Source organism: Pagrus pagrus (assembly GCF_965226575.1).
Source record: "Pagrus pagrus genome assembly, chromosome: 6".
Taxonomy (NCBI): domain Eukaryota; kingdom Metazoa; phylum Chordata; class Actinopteri; order Spariformes; family Sparidae; genus Pagrus; species Pagrus pagrus.
Window position 1 is genome coordinate 13,632,226 of NC_140190.1, and position 23,289 is coordinate 13,655,514.

The 23,289-nt window shown below is 40.0% G+C and overlaps 1 protein-coding gene across 1 annotated transcript; it reads right to left on the reverse strand.

The window, feature by feature from the left end:
• Positions 1-178: 178 nt before the first annotated feature.
• On the reverse strand, positions 179-22,510 carry ghrhrl (growth hormone releasing hormone receptor, like). The gene is made up of 13 exons (XM_084354196.1): positions 22,430-22,510; positions 15,436-15,541; positions 14,799-14,906; positions 11,496-11,587; positions 10,707-10,810; positions 9,914-10,046; positions 9,585-9,738; positions 7,644-7,704; positions 7,348-7,417; positions 6,219-6,310; positions 5,136-5,265; positions 3,500-3,541; positions 179-1,898 (listed from the first exon to the last, which is right to left on the reverse strand). Exons 1-13 carry the CDS (start codon positions 22,481-22,483, stop codon positions 1,797-1,799), a joined length of 1,248 nt encoding a protein of 415 aa, XP_084210322.1. The 5' UTR covers positions 22,484-22,510; the 3' UTR covers positions 179-1,796.
• Positions 22,511-23,289: the final 779 nt, after the last annotated feature.

The following is a 23,289-nucleotide window of genomic DNA, read 5'->3' on the forward strand; positions in this document are numbered from 1 at the left end:
TTTTTTTTTCCACTGGGCATTAAAACATGATAGAAAGAGGCACAGGAAAGGCAGATATAGATATAAATGCACAACAGAAAAAAGTGACAAAGAACAAAAGTCTGTACATTCAGTTTAAGGCAAATGTTTCAATTACATAATAGACACTTGGTTGGAACAAAGGATTCTGGAGGGTGCGGAGATGGGCAGCAATTCAATATTTTTATGTTATTTTATCTTGATGAAATAGTTTTATCAGGTTATAAAACATGAAGAATACAAACACTATCATTTCATTAATCATGCAGTCGAAGCAGCTACAGTTATATATTGATGTGATGATGAAATAATTAAAGGAGACATATTTTGCCCATTTTCAGGTTCATCATTTTATTTTGGGTTGCTACTAGAATAGGTTAACATTCTTTAGTGCTTCAAAAACACATCAGTTTTCTCATTCTGTCCAGTGCTGCAGCTCTGCATTCCTCCCCCCGTCTGAAACGCTTGGTTTTAGCCAGTGTCTCTTTAAGGCCCCCCCTCCTGAACACCCGGTCTGCTCTGATTGGCCAGCTCACACGTGCCCGAGCCAGCCCTGTGAACAGAACAGCGGTGATGAAAAAGTTCTGACGTGCCAAACTAGCTGCTAGGCATAACTTATGCAAATGTGTGACTCTGTGACGTAGCGTGATGACACAAAGTCACAGAATTAAAGGCGGGGCTACTGATGAGGCGTTTCAGTAGCAGCGTTTTCTGTGGGAGAGAGGAGCTTCTGTTGGTGTGGAGTTTGACCTTCTCTACTTTCAAGATAATTACATGCACAATAACTGATATAAAACACTGAAGGCAAGGAAAAAATACGAAAAAAGCATGAGATGTGAGAATTATCACTATGATAGTGTGTCTCTTCATGTTTTCCAGTCCTTTGTTGAATCCCAGGTGGCGATGGTGATGCAGAGACTTTTTTCATATTGGTGGAGTCAAACACTACATGACAGAACACGACACGCTACATTGGCTTTGACCTTAAAGTCGACAGTGATGTCGTTTTTTAACAGTGTGCCATCAAAGTTCAAGAGTGTGTTTACATTACAAAAAAACCTTCACTGTAGCAGCTAATGTCACTGCTTAACATGAGTAGACTTTAAGAGATTCATTCATTAAGCTGCAGTCCATAACAATATTGGCAGAGGACTTTCTTTTTGACCTCGATCCTTACTTAAATAAATGACAAATAAATAAATAAATAAGTACAAAGATCAAGAAAAATCATAAACCTACTTACAGTACATCACAATCATAATAAAAATAATATATGATTGTGTAACATATGCAAAATAACCAATAAATAATATAAAACTAATTAATAACAATCAATTCTAATGTCAGGTGAGTGATGAATCATTTGTGCTTCATTTGGCCACAGCTTCATTATAGAAAGTCTGGAATATCACATGTTGACCAGGCTCCAACTTCTAACTTCAGCTCAATCAGGGAGGCCTCCAAGGAAATCTTGGAGCTGACCTTTTTGGAGTTGTTGCCGTAGTGTCCAATGGGATATGCATATGAAATTGATCTGTCCTGAAAAGTTTGTGTAAAATGTCATGAAGTTTCAGAATCGTTCTTCATGGAAAAGTTCACCTCAATTCGGGCTGAAGGAGTGAAGTCGGTGACACGGTTTGCGATGGAGTAGGGAGTGAAAACGTACAGACTCGAAAAGCGGTGTGTGGTGCGCCCTGGGAGACAATGACGTGCACAGAAGATATCCTCTGCGAATGCTCAGTCCGAGAGGAGGAGGGTGAAGATGTGTCACGAGACCACTAGAAGGGTGTGTCCATCTGACTGCCCTTGGCAGCAGGTGACACCACCCCGTAGCTCCTCTCCTGCCACCTCAGCCACTGCATGTGGACCTCTGTCTGGACCTGGCATAAACACACACACACACACACACACACACACACACACACACACACAGAGAGAGAGAGAGAGAGAGAGAGAGAGAGAGAACAAATGCAGTACTTGGCTGTTTGTAAAATAACTGAGATGATGCTGTGTTACACCTCATATGCTGCATATCTATGTTTATGTATGTTTATGATACAAATGCACTTATTTTCTTTCTTGTTAAGAGTTAGATGAGAAAATCAAAACCAATATGAGGTAACAGCCAGCAACTGGTTGGCTTACAGTAGTTTAGCACTAAGACTAGGGGACTATAACACAATCTGCCAACTAGCACATCTAAAAATCATGTTTTAGTCTGGTACACACCCCCAAAAAAACTGCACAATGTCAGTTTTACACACTGGTTCTAGTATGGAGTAAACCCAGGCTTCTCAAAGTTATGACGACTGAGTGCCAATTCAGGGAGTCAGCAAAGCGGAGCATGAACCTGTCGTAGGATTTGTGATTGGTCTAATAACAGCACTTAGCATTAAATTCCTCTAGCATCGAATTCACTGGTTTACAGGTAAAACAGATCACTATCTGTCCCCCCCCCCGAGTTGATCCATTTTTTTACTCAACAATTCCACATTTTCTCCACAGTGGATTTTCCATCTCCCTGCAGAGCTGACCACCAGAATTGCTAACTAAGTTGTCATTTTCTAGCTGTACAGATTTGATATTATGGATCCCATTGGTTTCTTGCTGAGACCCACCACACTTTGTCTGTGATTGGTTGCTGTTGCTTGTTGGGTTTAGGCGTGAGGAGTGAGATTAGGATTAGGGTAAGAATATCAGGGTGAGGGGCGGTGTTAGGCAAGTGTTAGGGTTAAGTTTGGAAAAGCAGTGCCATGAAATTTTTTTTCTAAAAGACACCATTGGTCCGCTTGCTTCACTTTGAAATACTTTGGTTCAAATTATACAATCATATTTTGTGTGAATCAGTGAATTGTAAAGTTGGTGGTAGCTGGTAGGTGGATTTTGTTACACTGGGACAGAGTCAGGCTAGCTGCTTTGTTATATTCAACTATTTCTTTAAACTCTGAAAACCTGACCAAAAAAACCCCAGGAGTTTTGACAGATAAAACTTCTGGGGTTCCCCTTGCAGAGATGACAAGTAATTTTATTGGATATTAAGTCATTATCAGCATTAGAGAAAATTTCCCATTCATTGATTGACCACAGCTGTAATTTAAATCAGTTATCTTAATCTGCAAAGGGATACGGATAGATATGATAAGAGATATTATTACCCATGTGGCCCTAAAGCACCAAATGGATGAACATGGGTTTTGAGTGTTAAACACAGACTGGTGTTGACCTCATACTGTGTGGAGTCGGCCTCACATTAGTCTTGATGCTTACATAAGTGCTCGGGGTCCCTCCATTATGCAATGAGGTGAAGAGAAGTGGCAAATTACTTTCCATTTAAAGCCCCGACAGCTCTAAATCACTCACCTCCTGCAGGCATACGATCTGGGTACGCAGGTTTATTATGCAACAGAGGGCTTTAAATTATCTGTGTAATTTGTTGAATATGTTATAGTACATGCTCAAGAGTGGTGTTGCTTGTACTGACCTCTTGATTGAGGAAGCAATAGAGAATGGCAACGAGAAGCCCCTGTAGGAGAGACGGTTTTAATCATTCACATTTAGGACTGGTACGCATCATTAAAAGGTGGACAGCTTAAATGTCAGACACAAGTGAGAGCTGATAGGCTGAAGAATGAGAATTTACAAGTAGGTCAATCTATTATGTTCACAGCTAGCAAACATGAGTGAACATGAGGAAGCCCGAGGAGAAGGCTGTAAACTCTGCTGCTCTTCCTTTTATCTTTACGCTAAAACATGCACGATGATATCAGTCTTTCTTGTTTCACCTTCTTGATGAACAAAGCTTGCTAAATGATACATTCCATGCTCATTTCACACTTGTCTGCCTGAATTTGAATTTCTCAAAAGGAAGAGAGGCAGCAACAAATTCATTTTGGGACCGGGCAAGCAAACCAGTTAGTGCCACATGTCACACATTTTCTGTGGTTGCATGTGTTTGGCAGATGTGACAAACTTCCCCCACATTCTCAGCAACACAGCACTGCTAAGCCCTTTTCCATAAGTTAGCTGTGTCTTTATTAACTTTTTTTAAAAGCATATAACTGAGTTGAATGCCAAAACACAAATAGGAATTTGGTATAAAGTACTGTATGCTTCTTTTTTTTTTTGTAGCAATGCTAACAGCGTGGCTCGAGGGATGATAATGTTTGTTTCTCCGGTCCCCCCTCATTAGGACTGATTCAAATTCCTCCATGAAATTTATTTTAGACATTCACGTCCTCCTCAGGATGAATTGTATTCACTTGATGGATCCCCTGACTTTTCCTTCACCTCCATCATCATGTGAAAATTTTCACTTTGTCCATTTGGTTTGTGACCCAAAAAAGTAGACAAAGTCCCTCCCCTTCTGTTGGACCACCATGGGACCTTATTGCAGTACAATATATGTAAAGTAGTAAGATGGAGAGACGTTTGTCAATTTACAAAAAATATTTTTCATCTTAACAAAGTTGTACTTTGCCCTTAAACAGTTGAATTATAAGATGGTGACAATACGAAATTAGAAAGACTGTACATCCAATGTTGCGTGAGAGAGGAGACAAACTACTTAAGTACATGGTAAATATTCTTACTATTGTACCTGCTGATGATCAGCATGTTAGCATGTCATTGTGAGCATATTAGAATGCTGATGTTAGCGTGTACTAAGTCCTGCTCTGCCAAAGCACAGCCTCAGAGAGCTGCAAGCAGGCGGCATTATGAGGGAATAAAAGTGTAGAGAGCCAATCCAAGAACCTTGACTTTCAATTCAAGACCAGTAACGTGAAAAATGTATATTGTCTAAATTAGATGCACTTATTTTGATGGATATTCACTCCCATCTTCACTGATCAGACAAACGAGGGTTTCATGACATGATACAGTTCCCTGGAGAGATTACATTGTGGGTATGGGTGTGTGTTTGTCTCTCTCTGTGTGTGTGTGTGTGTGTGTGTGTGTGTGTGTGTGTGTGTGTGTGTGTGTGTGTGCGTGTTTTAAGGGTATTATAGAGCAAACACAATATATAGCTGGCAGAATATTGAGTGATTGTACGGGTGTGTGTGTGTGTGTGTGTGTGTGTGTGTGTGTGTGTGTGTGTGTGTGTGCATGTGTGTGTGTACCTGGAAGGATCCCATGCAGAGCTCGATACAGAGGCGCAGGTTAACGCTGAAGTAGTCGGGCAGAAAATTGAAGAACATGTAGTGGGTGCCAAACAAGGGGATGAGGAGGAGGGTGGACTTAGTCAGGCGTCTGTTGCACAGAAGGAAGGAGGAAGAGACACAGGAGGTGAAACTACCTCAGGGAATCACATGCTGCTCCAAAGACATGCTAATCATGAGATCAGGAGGATATTTATGTGTATCTGTGTGTGTGTGTGTGTGCGTGCGTCAGTCTGTAAACAGCCTCTGTTTACGAGCGGCAAAGTAGTAGCAGGTGCATGATTCAAAGTGGGGATATTCAAATGTGAGTGTAATGCTTTTTATGTGTGGAAGAACATATTAATTTAACTGGTGCAATTAAGTCAAGTGTCTCTTACCTTTTGTATGTCTTCTATCAGAACCGGATATGCATGATGTCCCTGAACACTTTCAGCCAATTAGTGAGCCTATTTCAATTAGTGCTTCTGATAAGCCTTTTGGGAAGTGGAAGGGTGGACGTGGCCAGACTGAATTATGCATTGCCCACTACGGTGAATCAGCAGTTTCCACACAATTAGCAAGGAGTTCAAGGAGTCCAAGGAGTTCATCCCGAAGAGTATTTTTTGTAACCTTTTTTTGTAACCTCTCCTGTTGATGTTGATCTCCTGACAATGGTTGATGTATAAAACATTAATTATGGGATGTACGTGTATGTTAAATGTATGTTAACCTGTGGAGAGAGTGGAGATAATGGGAGTGTTATTCTAAGCGGTCCAGATGTAACCTTGTGACCTCTACAATTGTGTGTGTTGGTTTTAAAGAAAGACTGCCTCTCGTCAGTCATGGAGTCATATTGAGTCGAACTTGGTGTTTGACCAACTCTCATCTACACTAGACAAGCGACTGGTTGGGGCAACACTCAAAGAGGATGCTTATAAATGGTTGTTTCTGTTTAAAATTGGCTTCTTCACGTATTTCTGTATTTAAAACGGGATAAAATTGTATCACCGTAAATTTCAGCCACTCATACTGAGTCAACAACTGTGTGTGCTGGGACAGTATCACCTGTACTGAGAGGAGTTGTTGAACTGGATGAGCCGAGGATTGAGCTTCTGCATCAGGATTCTGATGATGTTCATGAACAGCATAAAATTGACCTGTTGATAGACAAAACAAGAATGCAAAACAGAAACAGCTTTAAGGGGATAGAGCCTCGACAGCTACTAGCAAATGTGCTTACAGCAATGTGATTAGTTTCAGCACAGTGAGAACATTTACAACCTGGTTGGCAATGTACATTTCTGCTAACTACAGATACCCTGAACTTTAATTTTCTTTATGCTGCAACTTTCTTCACGTTTCTCCATGCTTCATTTTTTATGTTCGATTTATTGTTGTGACAACGCTGTACTCATGATGAAGAGTGTCTCAGCGCTGGAGAAATGTCTGGCTGCAGCAATGCTCATCCTGTTATAGGGGAAAAAAACAGAGAAAAAAGAACTTGTTTCCACGTCTTTAAACCAATTACAATCATCTTGGGGCAACACTGAAACTAGAAATAGTGCAAAAAACTGAGTCAGAGGAAACTGTCTGAACCCTGGAATGAAAATGGCTAAATCCCTGCAATAAAAAGGTAACAGCTGCTAGCTTGTTTACGTTTGTGACGTTAGCGAACAGGTGTTTGTGACGTTAGCGAACATGGTTTGTGCCATTTGCAGCGTGTGGGTTAATAGCTTGGAGGTTGTCGTTGTTTCACAAAGTGATGGAGATTTTGAAAAGAGTACACAGAGATAGCAAAAGGAAATGGGAAAAAGGTGATCAGTGACAGACTTTGGTATCCTTTAGGCACAAAAACCACTTTGTTAGGGTTGGAAAAGATCATGTTCTTTCATACCTGATTCTTTCGCAACAAACATGAATGGAAAAAGACCCGAAGTCTCTTTAAAAATATCCAGTGGTTTCGCACTTACGAATGTTGAAACCATGCCTTGAACAGTGGTCTTTTGCTTGGCAGCCGTCTCGCCTAGCTTACCCTCCTCCTCCTGACATGAAAGTCAGCTCATACACTTATGATGAGAGTGTGATATGCCACGTATTGTAGAAATGTTATGAAACGTACAGATTTAAATCGTATCCGTGGTTTACAGAAACGTAACGTGCCAACATTTATCCTGGCAACTGCTTTGGCTTTTACCGCTATAGACACAACAATCGGTCCCTTGATGATCCACCAATAGGGCGAGTCCTCGTTGATGTCCCAACATCTATATAGGAAGACATTTAGAAATGTGTAGTCAGTCTGCAGATTGTCTTTTAAATAAATACACATTTGTTTAAAAGGTTAAGTACATAAAAATCCCTCATGAAGATGTATTTCATTGTCAAAAACGTACACTGTATATCATATCATTATTTCAGGAAAATGCTGAAGCTATACTAGAAATAATTGTGCTTGTGGAGGTAAAAGTAGGAATGGAGGTTTATACACACTCAGTGTCCTCAAAGTACAACCTGGATCCAATCCATATGAGGATGAAGAGCACAGGTACACCTGTTGAAAGACAAAAAAAAACCCACCATCAGTGAGACACAATCAATACACAGTTGAATCATGCACATCAAATACAGTCTGTGTCTCACTTGGACAAATGTCTCAATATTCATTGCAGCTGGCGAGTTCAGTGGCAGTGACGCCTTTTATTTAATCATACATGCGTTCTTAAGAAATCAACTTTTGCAGGAACATCCAAACCACAAACATAATTTAATACATTAGTAGTGACTGCCTCAGGGACTGAAGCCTTAATTCAGTTTGTTTGGTAATTACAGCCGATGCCACTGAGCCAGGAGAGTGTCTGGCTGTATTGCAGTAATAAATTGGGGATGCTGGCTGATGGCAGTCTGCCGGCTTTTTGCTGTCCCTAAAGAAAGCTGTGAGATTGTGTGAAACACAGATCTTTAGTAAATATCTAGCTGTTTAGCTCAGAACAAGACTGAAATCAGTCATCTGATTTTGGAGGACGGTGCATCTTCCTGCTTGTTGAAGTGTTAAATAATATACATATACACCTACTGTACCATGAATCTAATAATGAGAGTGTTTGTGTTTGGAGTAAAAAAGAATGCTCTTTGGGATTAATTAGAGATGAATTCAAATCAAAAATTCAAATTCTTCACTGTGGAGAAATAAATGTCCAAATTTGAGTCTTTAATATTAAAAAATAACAAAAATTCTTCTTTAATTCAGCGTTTTTTTGAAACCTTTGTTTGATAGGCCCTTAAAATATTTGTGTCGACTCGCTGCCAGAGTGAAGAGAGAGTGAGAAAGCACAGCTGGTACAGGTGTATCAGTACTGCAGGAAATGAGTATTCAAACTGTTTCAAATGTTCAAATTTGATATTGATTAAACCTGCTTTAAGAGTCATTTTCTTATTAAAATAAGTATTATATAGCTCTGTATTTCAACAGTAATCACTGTTGATTACTGTTGTGTTTGTTCAGTAACCCATGTCTCTCCTCCTCCTGCTCATGCAATAAAAGAAAGAAGAAATTTTCTGGCATCCCTGCTGACCCTGCCCACTTTATCCAATCGGGACAGAACACTCCATAAAGAGATGGGCCTGCTGCTCAGGGAACACGCAGAGAGCAGGACCCTCTTGTTCTGGCAGCTGCACCGGCGACGGTGGAACTGGGAAAGCTACCAATTCCAGCACTCCCAGTAATGGCTTATTCTACCAAGCGATGAAAAACGCTTGAAGAAAACCAAGAGGTGAAGAGAGCTGGGGGTATTTTTGACATCACTTTTCTACACCCATTTGCAGATGGAAAAATCAAGTGACCTGGTATGTTAATCAACAAAGCTGGACATCTGCAATGCAAAGCAAAATGTTTTCAAAAGGATGAGCCATGTTCCAAACCAGATGCAAGTTACGCATCATCATCACACGGTGTACTATCTGTGCACTCCAAGAAGAATAAGTGTCCAAAGCATCCAATTACAGGGATATTTTCTAAGATCAAAAAAAGGCAAAAACTCAGTCTGCACATGCAGTAATGTACCGGCTGCATGAACAGAAGTAACAGTGCTGCTGTGGCTCACACAAACCAATGACTGCACTCGCAAACTTTTCAGGCTATTTGCGTTGTTATCCTAAAACTTCATTTCTCTGGCTTCTTCCTCTTTCCTGAGTGCATCTCACCTTGAGCCAACATTTATTTAATACAGGGATGAAAACTAAAGTATCTCTAAAATATAAATGATCCAGTCTTTTGAAGCCTCATTGCGTAACTTTCATCTATTATCTACTAATGCTTAAGAACTGCCTTTTTGTTTAGTCTTTTTGTAAGAATACTGTGTCTCAAAGTGTGGGATTGTGTTATATTGGAGCCAAGCTCTGCAGCTCAGCATTACAAATGATGGGGAAACTCACCCCATCCCAGCAGGCTGAAGCCCCAGAGGCATCGACGACTGCGATAGAAGGACGAAAGCAGCAGGGAATTAAGGTAGAGCGCCTCCACCAGGAGCCAGAAGAAATTAGCCATTACACAGTAGTGACAGAAGACCACAGAGGTCTTACAGGCAAACTGGACAGAAGAAAGTGGAAGGAAAAGAAGGACATAAAGTGAATTAGGGAGGGATTAGTATCAGAGAGGAGGTGCTCAGGCAGTAAGTGATGACAGTGATGCAGAACAGGCAAATCTGCCTGTAGGAATTTCTTAATCCGACCAAAAACCTCTTCTCCTCAACGTCCTATCTTACCGTGGAAAGGGTGCAGTGGTTTGTGTCGTCACTTGAGAACAGAGTCGCATCCTTTATGAACACTGCCACAGCCTTCAGGATAAATGTGATGAAGAGCTGGATGTGAATGAAGTTCCTGGCACAACGCAGCCTCCTGTTGAAAGATCAGGTAACGTGTAATAAATCAGCTGCAGTGTTGTCGTGATTCACTCAAATGATATCACTGGTACAGGTAATGCGATGTAAAAACTGTTTTTCCTGTTTGCTTTGTCCGTTCGTCTGTACTCGTGTTACCAGAGCTTAATCGGTTTGTGCTTTCTGCAGTTATTGTATTTTTTTTACTTCTTAATTCTTGGATTTTGGACAGTGCCAAGCAAGCTGTCTCCTCTTGCTACCAGCCTTTATGCTAGGCTAGGCTAACCGCCTGCTGGCTCTTGCTTCATTCTGTATTTAGCGTACAGACATTAGATTGGTATCAATCTTTTCTTCTAGCTCTCAACAAGAAACTAATCCTTTTATAAACTACACTAAGACATTGTTTTAAATGTGGCAAAGCTACAAACAAGCCATGTCCATAGTATCACATTTTAAACACAGTAGGTGTTGACAAAGGCCAAAAACTGGTAAGAGTCAGAATCAGAGTTTTTTCCTTGAAGCTGGGCTACTATCAAGTTCAAGTTTACTTCATTGTTGCGATGCTATTGCTTGGCACAATGTGGCCTTAAGTTAGTCAAAATGTACTGCTACTGATTAAAAAAGGAATAAATGTCTGTTCTCTGGACAGGGGGAGCATGTACCCCTCTGGTGTTCCTACCTGAAGAGCAACAGGATCAGCACAGCAACAGCCAGCACCGCCAGAGAGATGCTGTACCCGACGGTGTATATCAGCTTCACTGTGGCAAAGTACGACTGCTCCGTCTGAAAAACAAGATGAGAAAGATGCTTCTGTGAGCCTTTCAACGTGCTGTCAGGCTTCAAGATGAAATGTAATGTCTCAGAGTGAGACCAAATTGTAGGACAAGCTTGGGACTCGACCGCATTGAAGAGATGACGAGATCATAACTGTGAGAAAGCTTTCGGTATACTTTGAGGCCGGGTGTAATGGCAGTATGACTGGCTGAGCAGACGGCTGAGCGGACCTAAAAAGGAACATGAAAAAGCTACTTAATTACAGCAGCATCAGAACTTGTAATTGGTGACTTTACACTTCTGCTCGTGGAAGACTTAAAAGGTTTTCTTTAATGCAAGACAAAAGATGCTCTCTATCGCACCAAAGGGAGTATTCTTATAATTATTCCCCCAAAAATACTGTTCAGTACGATTAAGCGCCATTCTCTCTTTGTGAAAGAAGATAATTTCAGCTATTACCAGATGGATGAAGTTTGTTTCACTTACTGCCTTGCAAAAGTATTTTTTCACCTGAGGCACATTTACAGTCTTTATGTCTGAATAGATGTTATTTAGCTCATTCGGTCTGGTTATTTCTGAAGTCGAAGCTGGTACTTTCTCGTTCTGCATGTGTCCTCCAGCTTATGCATCCCCTCTGGAGGTTCCCATTCCCCCAATCTGACGACTTTATCTGCTTAGCACCAACGACCCTCACCTCAGGAATGTCATCATCCACACTGCAGGCGACGTGGTACGGTGGTAAAGGTCTGGACCAACCTCTGCTGGTGCAGTTACGGCTCACTGAACCTGAGGTGAAACGTGGAGCAATCAAAATGTCAACCATGAAGAGACAATCTTAAGATTAGATTCACTAAATAAAATGTTTTTCTAGCTGTGTTCCTGACGTAGCTCCTGGGATGGCAATGTTCATTGATGGGCTTTTCGTTCTTTCCATCACTGTGCGGGATGAAATATCCACAATGGCCAGACGATGGAGTCTAATGACTTCGGTGATTCACTGAATTTTACTTTCCGAGTATCTCCAGCAGGTCAAAGTTTTCACGTTTCCTGTAAAAAATGTTTTTTTGCAGATAAAAAACTCCAACTTTTTCTTAAAAGCTGCAAGCAAGCAGATATTATACATTTTGGGTTAAATTTATAAAATATGTGATTGCATTGAACCTGGTTATTTCATTTTAGATTGATTAAAGGTGTAAATGATGACTAATTAGTTACCCTACCATTGTCATCGAAAGCAATAGGTGCCGTTAGTAAGTTGACTTTATTCAAGTCTGCTCCCAACTTCTCATCACTTGTTTTTTTCATTGAGTATCCTGTTTGTTTGTATCTTGTTTGGATGCTTAATTTTGTTTTATACTTTGCCCTTTTTTGATTATTATGGTATTAGTTAGGGATTTTGGGATTCTTAAATTGATTGTTTATTCTGTAATTTATCAGAAATTTTATGTTGTGTTTTGTGAATATTTTTGGTCTCCAGGAATACACCAGTCAAAATTAGTCAGGGATATTGGGATATGGGTGCATATATGCATGTGCACATATCCCAATATCCCTGACTTATTTTGAGGAGTGTATACATGTGCATAAATATATGAATAAGTAATGCTGACACGGTCCATGGTTTAAAAATTGAATGATTTTTTTAGTTCTATCAATAAAGATTTTATCTTTTGTGGTCCCTGATTTTTTCTCTCGTGTCACCATGAAGTCGAAATTTAAGATTTAAAATGAAATGCCGCAACTATTAAATTAATTGCATGTAATTTGGAACAGACATTCATGTTCCCCTCAGGATGAATAGATACAACTTAATTTTTCCTCTAGCCTTCATCTAAACTTGCAAAAAACTAACAAGATTCTCAGCTGTACAATTGGCAAAATGTTACTGTAGCATGTTAACACACTAAACTAAGAATAGATTGACATCTAACCTGCTAAACATCATCATGTTAGCATTGTCAGGATGGCATACTGATGCTTTGCCACTGTCATGTCATATCAGAGTTTCCAACTTGTAGATAGTGTTCATGTCCAACTCAAGTCGTAATTAGAAAAGTAGGACTATTCTTACAGCTCTGATTAAAGTGAAAAACAGGCAGAAGACGATTTCTATCAGCCAAACCCTGAAAAAATGTTATGGATTTTTTGTAATTTGGCCAATGCATGTGTTTTATAACCCTCGCACAACCAACTCATAACCTTGTTGAGCTGTCAGATGATCACAATTTGTTTACATGGGAATCATTCCCCTCTTTAGAGTCCATCTGATATTGCTGTACATACATGCGACATTATAGCATTTAGCTCAAAGTGTCTATGTGCATAAGTACAGCCTCACAGGGCTGTTGGCATGCTCTTGTTCAGACACTGATTTATATCCTCACAGGCACATAGTGCCAAGGTAGTTCTTGTTTGCTCACTTTGTAAATCATTTATATGGGTGCCTCCACACAAATCTTTTAATTTTTTTAAGAAAAAACTAATTTGATTGCAGTCTCCTGTGACAATCTAGCAAGCCTGAGCACATGAAAACAAATAACCGCTGCTGTGTAGCAGTGACTCAGTGCCTGATATTTTGAGAAAAAAATGAAGAGGAGAGAATCCAACATGGTCCATCAGCAGAACTGTTCGGACCAAAATTATCACCAAATCTTGAAGCCACGTGTCTCTAATCCACACAGCAAAATCTCTGAGGAGGAATCAACACAGTGTTTTTTCATCCCGGTCCTGGGTAAAGCCTTTTTTTTTTATCATTACCTGCCCAAACTCACATGGGTCATTGTCAGGCTTCTGCAGAACTAAATTACAAGCTGATTATTTAAATGAGGTGTGCTGAAAAAGGCAATCAGAAAGGTCTCCAGGACCAGAATTGAAAAACAGTAGTCATATTTACTCTGTATCAGCCAATAACGGCATCACACTATGATTTAGGCAATGACCAGGGTTGTGTGTAAAAGCATATTTTGAACTAGTGTCAAAAATTCAGTTACGAGACAAATTCTGCTTTCTGATTTCTGATTTTTACCAAGATCAAGTGCTCCATAAGTGACAGAAGATGCTCTTTGTCCATTGACTGCAATGGGCTACATGAAGATTAAAAAATTCTGTTTTTGCGATACAATTCTGAAATGTACCACACTTCATCTACCAAGATGAATACCAACTGCATAGCCTACCTTTTGATTAAACTAGCAAAGTGGAATAAATGTTTGACTGAAAGAATAATAATAATAATAATAATAATAATAATAATAATAAGAGGCCTGAATGAATCAACATAATTTGTGAAATCATCTGGTTCAATAACATCTTTTTATTAGAACAATAATTTAAAACTGCTGCAAGGACCTTTCATGATTGTTGACTCTGAAGACCCCTGTGGACAAAAGCGGAATGAGCTCCAACGCCTCATGGTGGAAAGATCTTGATCTGGCTAGCCTGTGCATTTGTTTCAAAATCGAGTAAAAGAAAGACAACATATTACTATTTTTGTAAACACAACTACTTAGGATGTTTAAGGTAATGCATCTATTAGCGGCTGTGTGAGATCAATAACAGTAATATGACTTAATAACTTTGAAATATTTTAGTGCTGTACATTTTCTGATTTCTCTATCCACCTCCTTTTGCTTCCGGTGCCAACTCTAAAGGGCACGCAGTTTGTAAAGCAGATGTACGTCGCACTACATCGTGCGAGAGGAGAATTTATCCTCTACACTCTGATATAAAAAATAGTTTTCATTTTATAAATCATCTGACCAGGATAAGTCCTGGTGAAGGCATGAGAAATAACTAAGCTCACACAGAAATGGCCAATTTTCTCGCTGATGGTATTGTTTTCTTATGAAGTTCGTACTGAGGCATCAGAGTGTTGTATAACCAGCTAAAGGTTCCTTTTTGTACATTTAATTTATTTTGGCCCACTGGTGTACACACTGTTCTCATCATTATCTCAGCCTGAACACCACTCACCTCCCTCCTTTCACCCTTTAGTCACCTGTGTTATTTTTGAAGAGGGAGAAGACCGCAGGACAAGCTCTTTGGACTGTTTCCCCAACAACTGCATGAGGCCAGCAGACGACTGCATCCCAGAATGGCTGACAACCTTTTCGGAGGAGATTTAGGAGAAGGAAGAAGTAAGTATGTGTCTATGAGGGCAGTTAATCAGAAGAGAGATTTCATGAATTTGTATGCACTGCCAGACACCAGCTCCTGAAATGCACACAGTTTAAATATATATTCATGGTGGTGCAGTAGAGGTAAATGGGGTGTATCGTGCACAAAGCCCCCAACAACATTCCTCAAAGCCTTAACATCTGCCTCTGAGTAAATCCTATTAAGACAAGAATGAGGAAGTACTGTAGATCCCAAACCAGGACCTTTATCTTGAGCTAGACTACACACATACATCCTTAATGTTCTCCGCAACAGACGCATCACTGATTGATCACTTAGTGCGTGTTCATTGGGACGCCGTCAAGAATCTACACCGACAACTGATGATTCTCTGCGAAGCATTTATTCCAGCTTAGACTGTTATACTTAATGGGAACATTTGCAATATATATCATATCATAACTGCAGCCGCACGATGCTGCTGCTGCTGCAGGGTGATGTTAAAATATAAAACACACCTTCTGTGCTTCTGTTGGCCTGCTCTGCAATGTACTGAAGGCAGCTGAGCTCCTCTCTCTTCAGCTGGTATATGAGCTCGCATTCAGGGTGCAGGCTCGACAAAGCCTACAGGTAGGGAAGAAGGGAGGAAGGTTAATAAGGAAGGGATGCTTTATTAGATATGTACGGATGTTTAAGCAAGACACAGCGGTAGTCTGTAGTTGCATTAAAGGGCATTTCATATGTCTGGAAAAACAAGTGCATGTCAATTTTTAGAGGGCAGTGACTCATTGTGAGTAAATGCCCTACCATCGGCAGGAATTGCTTTCCCGTAAAAATCATTAAGTGAGTTTATCCCTTAGGACACAGGTGATTGCCTTGGCCTCCGACAACTCTGTGCTCCATCCTTCTGAGATCCTTCTGTGTCTGCCCCGATTCATGTCAAATATAAACAGAATAACTAGATTTGTATTTGACTGACTTTTATCTCGGACTGAATCAAATAAGAACATCTTGTCTCCGAGAAGGAAACGGACTGATGGGTGTCTGGGGGATACGTGGGAAGGACAAAGTATACTGAGTAGTGTGTGTTAAGTAGAGCGTGTATTAACACCAACATACTGTTAGTTAACACATATTAAAAAAAATGGTTAATGTGATATATTTCATTCTTAATATATTTTCGTTCATTATTTTTCTTTTTTGACTTTTGACCACACATGTTAATATCAATCCTCAGAGACCTAGACAGCCACTGATGGCTAAATAAAAAACAACCTTTTGCTTTTGTTTACTTTCTGCAGCATTGATTTGTCAAAAAACTCCACATAGTTTCTTCATCAATTCATTAGCACTGGTTGTAGCCAAGCTTCTGTTGTTGTTCATATTCAGTGGATAGTAATATTTCTCTGAAAAGGTCAATTTTGCTTCAATCTTCTCTGTTATGATTTTATGACCTTTCTATTTACTTTCTTTTTGGACACATTCACAGTCATGGAAATACAGGATTACACTTGTTTGCAATTGAAAAATGCTCGGGATAATAAATGGCTGCAACTTGGAAAGGTCAGATGGAGACAAATATTCATAAGGAAGTCATAAACATCCAAGCGCGTCTTTTGAAATTTAAAAAAACATAACTTCCTGGAGTTCTGTCTGAGTTTTCAGCAAAAAGAATTAAAAGAAAATATAAAAAACACTCACTTCCATTATTATTCCTTATTTTTCATAGTGAATATATGTGTTTTGTTTAGGTTGACATGTGATGTGAGGTGTATGCTTTTCTATGTTATCTTGAGAAAACAATAAATGTTTTAGTAAAAGAAAAAAAAAGATCCCTAATTTATTCCCAACACATAATCAATAAAACTGACTGTATCTATGTATATGCTTACTGAGGAGGTTGAAGCTAGCAGGTGAAGTGTCTTGTTTGAGTGGGCTGAACTACTCTGGGTTACATTCAAGTGTCATTCATATTTATATCATGCTGCTGGTGAACGTAATCGTTCCTGAATGTAAAGGTCAGAGCAGCAGGCCGGGTCTTTTTGTATTAGCTCTGACAACATATGACACCGTGCGTTTCCTGATAAAATGTCTATCTGCTTCATTTTAATTTACTTGGCCAATTTGTGACCATATAATAATCATGTCCTTTCATATTCAACCTCCATTTTTGATCTATATTATTTAGGAAAGTTAAAAATGTTAGAAAATCCATGTCTGTGTTAATTACTGTTGCCCCAGGTTCACTGTTAGATTTTAATGATGCTGTTAATGACTTTGAAAGCAGCACAACAATTTGATTTCATTAGTCATTGCAATAATGGTGTTTTTAATTCAGTTTCTGCCTGGGCCTTGAAGACATCATCATCTTCTAGTTATAGTGGTTGGCAAATGGATGGCACAATGTGATGTCAGCAGGTAGGAGAGAATAGCGCGCGTTAAAAAGACCAAAAAAAGACCAAAGCAGAAAAAGAAGTATAAATTGAGGTAGTTACAGGCTGACGGATAATCATGATGTCCCTCCATTTCCAAAATTACTCTAAATTTTGAGGATGTTTTGCATTTTGTTTTTCCGGCACTGAGTAATTTTGAGGCTGCTGTTTGAGTCTCTCTTTTGGTTGTGAGAGATACATGATATAAGATATATTATTGATCGGCACGTTGCACAGCCTTTTTGTCCTTGATTCAGCACAGTTCCACCTCATTTTTAAAGACCTGAAGGGAAATACAATCAAACTCTGCATGAAAAGAAGCTTCAGAAGCTAAATTCCTCTGGGACCACAAACACTCCCGCTGGATGACTCCAGTTTCCCCTCTAACCAGCTCTCTGAGTGTCATCCAATAGGATGAGCTGGTTGTGTGTGATAAACATTTCCATTAAATAGATCTATGAGTTCCCTGAGGAGGGAAACGGCGACATCTGCACCCATACAAACACACCTGGAGCCATTTCATGAAATTACATGACTGAGTGCGCATTGCATAGACAGCTCTTTATTATCATAATGTTGTGCATTGATTTGATCTGAGTGAGGGGATGCTGCTATTGGAAAAACACTGGAATTCAACCCCAAACTCAGAGTAATCTTTCAGGGTTGTAGCAACATACTGTATATGCAGGGATGCAGGAAGTCAGTCACAGGTTGGAGTGCTGAGAAGTTTTGCGGCAAATTTGAGCACCAGCATTGTATAGGTCCAAGCAGCCACATCAACTACAGTCAAAAACAGCAAGGAGATGAAGAGGGAGAGAAATTCCCCAAGACTCCCCTAAAAAAATCGCTCAATGTTGTGAGTTGTTGAGTTAGGGGAAACTATACATTTCATGAAGCGCTGTTTCTGACAACTTCTTAATTATCTGGGCCTTCTTGCTAATTCGGCACATGCTATGGCCTCGTTTTAAGGGGCGCTGTAGCCCCTTCAGCACCCCTAGTTCCCACATCCACGCATGTATGTGAAAGGCAAGGCCAAAATCACATTGGACATTGAAAACAGAATGTCCGTAAAGTGAGTGGCAAATAACAAAATGTACAGTCTCTAATATCTAATCATCAAAGTCGAACATGCACACAAAATATGTTGTCTTCTTATTCAAAGTGCTGTTTTTGTTCATGTATATTTGTAAACAAGTAGCCATAGGTGAAATTGGTTTGGACCAAAACTCTTTTTCCAAAACTCGATTTCTGCTTCTCCGATGCGATCACTCACCTCGGCCCTTTCTCCTCATTTCGTGTCTTAACGGTGAACTTTTTTGGCATCTCGCATATACGCAAATAATGGGATTTCTCAAAAAAATAAAACGTCACAAGTGTTTGTGCAGAATGACAGTTACCTAGAGGATAAACGAGAGACATAAAACTATGTCTTTAACTCTGAAGGATTATGTCAGGATTATTTAGGTATGAACATAAAACTGGAGTTGAACACAATCCTCCTGACGGTTGCTGTAGCGGAAAACAAATATACAAGCTCTCAGCACCACTTCTCCCTAAATCAACAGGGAACGGATGTGTTGGAAGCATCCAGAACGGATCGCTGCCGGTCCTCTTTGTTCCTAATGCTATGCTAATAAGCTAATGAGAGGTGTTATTGTGCAATTTAGGCAGCAATTACTGCGCTTCCTGTTCAAAGGCAGGCCAGGGGTACATGAAAAAAATTTGTTTACTTTGCCTCCTGCTGAAAAACTGAATCCGATCAGAGTTTGTAGTGTGCATCATGGATGCATACGGCGGTATTTTGTTCTCTGTTAAACTGCAAGTGGTTGTGCAGTTACGATGGCATGAACACTGCCAGAGTTAAGGCATTCATAGTCAAAGCAGAGAGCATATGAATTCATGTTACCATGAAGCGCACAGCTAAATGGCACACTGTTTGTCAGATGGGGGGCCATGTACCACGCATGGCTTCCCTTCCTTCCTTTTATATGCAAGAGGATGCTGTGAAGACATTTTATTCTACATAAGAATGATGTGCAGTTGAGTAGATGCAAGCAAAGCTCCGAAAGGAAAGACAAGGGAAGAGGAACAAAAAGCCGAGAGTCGAGAGTGAATGTTACAAGCACCAAAGGCGCATGACGTGCTCACGCATCTCAACCGCAAGGTGGGATTAAGGAAGACACTGCGCTGCATTCAAGAGAAACAGAAACAGACATGGGGGGGATGAAGAGATGGATGAGCTGTATAAGGTAAATCTGGATAATATGAGCCATGAAACTAAATGCATAGCCACTTCACACTGCCAGGTTAGCTCGCAGTCTGCTGTAAAAATGTTCTCTGAGAGGTGAAGCCCATTATCCACTAACTACCCAAAAAGGGGCCATTGGATTGGGCTCACTTTGCAGATGTTGCCTTCTATTTTCAACAGGGAATGAGGAGCACTTTCACGCTGCTGCAGCCGTACTGTGGCACAGCATGAAAATATGAAATATGCTCAGTCAATCAGAGAGCACAAACACAGCCTGTCTCTGAAGTTCATACACTCAATACATTGTTTGACATTTTGGCAAATATGCTTATTAGCTTTCTTGCTGAGAGATAGATGAGAAGATTGATACCACTCAAAGACTGAAAACAGAGAAATGCTAGCTCAGTGCTGTCCAAAGCTAAGAAAATCTGCCTACTCATACATCTAAAGTCTCGTTATTTACATTTTAGAGCTTGATTGTTTAATCCAAGTGTAAAAAGGACAAATTGAGGGTTCACGGCCAAACCACAACTCGCCGTTTAGCCAGCTGTTTCCTTTTGTTTCCAGTGCTAGGCTAAGCTAATGGACTGCTGAATGCACAGATTTAATAAAAGATAGTGAACGCAAACAGGGCGCCTATTCTGTCCAATAAGAAGTGCTCACCTGGCACATACAACAAAAACATTTCCTTTCCTCAAGGCTTACTTCCTGGTTGTGTGGTCAACTTAAAGGAGTGCAGCAGGAATGAGTCCTAAAACGCGAATATATATCTTTTTGTTTTCTGATTTAAGGTTACCTCTTCTCGAAGTCAATGGGGTTTTGAATGGTTTTTCGGGGGGTTCCTGAAATAAGGTCTGTTGTTAAAAAGCTTAAGCTTCATTTTGTTCAACGGCATAAAATACGTCCGTAAATGTCCCTATGTTTGAATTATGGAGCGTTTACGCATCTAAACAATGGCGGTTGCTAACAAGTGGATAAGAGGTTGTTGGGGACATTAAACTTCATCACACCGGACATAGAGACTCATCTTCTTTACAGATGGACTTCAGTTGCAAACAATTCTAACTCTACAACTTAGATTGATCAATTTATAGAAAAGTGTGTAAAGTATAGGGCAATGTTAATTCGACTAGCCTACAAAAACATGTCATCCCCACAATTTTCTCAGTTTGAGGAAAGTGGCACCTCGTAAAACCTCCATGGATCAAAAATTGATAATAGAAAGAGTCATAATTGACCTTGTTTGCAGTTGGAGTTGTCCTGTCAACAGTTATCCAATGGGAAAATTCACATGAAGGCCCCCTCTAGTCAGAACAAATGTAATTTGCCATATGGTATTGGGTTGTAATCATTAGTTGCTGTCCAGGCAAATTGGCCAAGACTAAAAAATTACTAATAACAAACTCACAATATTTTAGTGATCTTTAGAGACTGTACTGGTGGAAAAACATGCCTGGGACAAACTCACTTTGTGATATAAAGCCTCAAACCCATTGGGCACACTCTGATAGCATAACATGAATGGGCCTCGGTAGTTCATTATAATTCCCTGCAATCCTGAGCAGCGAAAGAGAAAAGAATGAAGTGGAGCACAGTGATGAGTGTCTGACCTGTTCCCATCATCTCTGTGCCACACTGATCATCACACCAGCTGTTTGCCTGCTTCTCATATTTCTACCCCATTACGGAAATTAGAGAGGGGGCCAGTAAAACAAAGCTGTTGTGAGTGTGATTGTACAAAGGCCAACACGTGCACAGATTGTTGCCTGAATGGCTTCTGCACAGTCGATCAGCGAAGACAAATTGCACAAACGATGTAGACGGTTAATAAAGTGGTTATCGTGTTTACTCTCCTGATTTCAATAATGTGAATACATGGAAACATATTGCAATATCCCATCCCACTATACATATTTAATATTACATTTTTATTTCATATTTGAATGCACAAACACAATATATATTAAGTCTTTCTAGCCATAATCACATAATTGCATCTCACTTGTATCTACCTTAACCAAAGCCTGCAATCATCCACATCTCTGTAAATCAAATCAAAATGTAAATTACTGAGTACAAAGTAATGATAAAATAATAGCAATTCACAGACAACAATCTCAAGGCTGCAAATGATGTTTTTTTTTTAAATTAAAGATGAATGTGCAGACTATTCTCTTATAAGTGAATAATAGATTCATCTAGAAAAGCCATCACAGTTTCCCAGAGCCCAACATGACCGATTAAAAGCTCCGGTTTTGTCAGACCAACAGTCCAAAACCCAAAGATATTCAGTCTGTTATTATGAGGGACTAAGAAAACCAGTGACAACTACATTTTAGAAGTAGATTTAAGCAAGACCAAGTGAATTTTAGGCAGCCTGGCCACATATATTAATATGTTAACATATACCTACACCCCGTATGCACACACTGTGTAGTGAAACATCTAACTCATCTCACCAAAGTGATTTTAAACACACACATACACACACACACACTGAACGATTAACACATTATGCCGTTTGGAGCTGCACTGCTGAACATTTAACACACACTCACTTCATACTTACTCCAGATCTACCACTTCCACAAGAATACATGTCTAGAGGTGACAGATGACATGTGAACATCTGGTTCAGGTTGTGTTTATTTTGGCCTTTTCAGAATGCTGTTGTTAAATCAAAGAGCCCTCCTAAAGGTTCAGATATTTTCAAACACCTCCAATTTCCTGCAAAAGAGCTTCATGTTGTCTACATTGAAAATATGATCATTTTTCTTTTTTTATTATTATAATTATTCTTTCACAGAGGTAAAGTTAAAATAAGTCACTCACAGTTGGAGCCAAACACAGAGTGAGAAAGATCCTCCTGATGTGGAGACGGGACATACTGTCGGCTCTGTCTCCTCCGTTCAGTTCAGCTCTCCTCTGTGAGACTGCATCACACTCCTGCAGGACGGGATGCTGCTGAGCGCCTCTCTCTCTCTCTCTCTCTCTCTCTCTCTCTCTCTCTCTCTCTCTCCCCCACGTGTAAATACAACACCTGTCATGCAAGCAACAATAACAATGTAGCACTTCCTGTGAGAATTTTCAAAATAAAAACTCTTAAAAAGCCTTTAATTGCGTGTTGCAAGATTGGAAAGATACTTTAGAGCGAACACAATAAAGAAACCTGGTTGGAATTGAACAATCCTCCTGACAGATGTTGGGCAGAACAACATGTGTACGCAGAGGCAGGTTTGCAAGCATCATCTCTCAGCATCTCACTTTTATTTTGAAGGCATAAGTCAGTGAGAGCTCAGCCAGCAGGCTTCACAGCTGTGGCTGAGATAGTCCAAATTCTTCTCTTTGCTTTGCTGGGCCTGACTGTGTCGCCAGACACACACACACACAAAATGTGGTCTGCTGTGACAGAGATATCAGGCGCTGAAATACTGAGATATGAGTGTCAGACCAAAACTGTTTAGTTTGCCGTATGTTACTATAGAAACAGATATTTGCTGTCTGACAAATACACTGATCAGCCACAACATTGTGACCACTGACCGGAGAAGTGATTAACATTGATCTTTTAGTTACAGTGCAATATTCTGCTAGGAAAACTGCTGGCCTTCGTGTGAATGCCATTGTACACACACCACAACACTGCTGCAGACCAAGTTCACTCTTCTCACGGCAGTGACACTCTCTGATGG

Coding starts and splice junctions, on each gene's coding strand:
- ghrhrl (XM_084354196.1), bottom strand. CDS start 22,483: ATGTCCCGTCTCCACATCAGGAGGATCTTTCTCACTCTGTGTTTGGCT. Junction 10,047..10,706: donor CTGATCCTGTTGCTCTTCAG/GTAGGAACACCA, acceptor ATCTTTCAACAG/GAGGCTGCGTTGTGCCAGGA. Junction 5,266..6,218: donor AACAACTCCTCTCAGTACAG/GTGATACTGTCC, acceptor TCTGTGCAACAG/ACGCCTGACTAAGTCCACCC.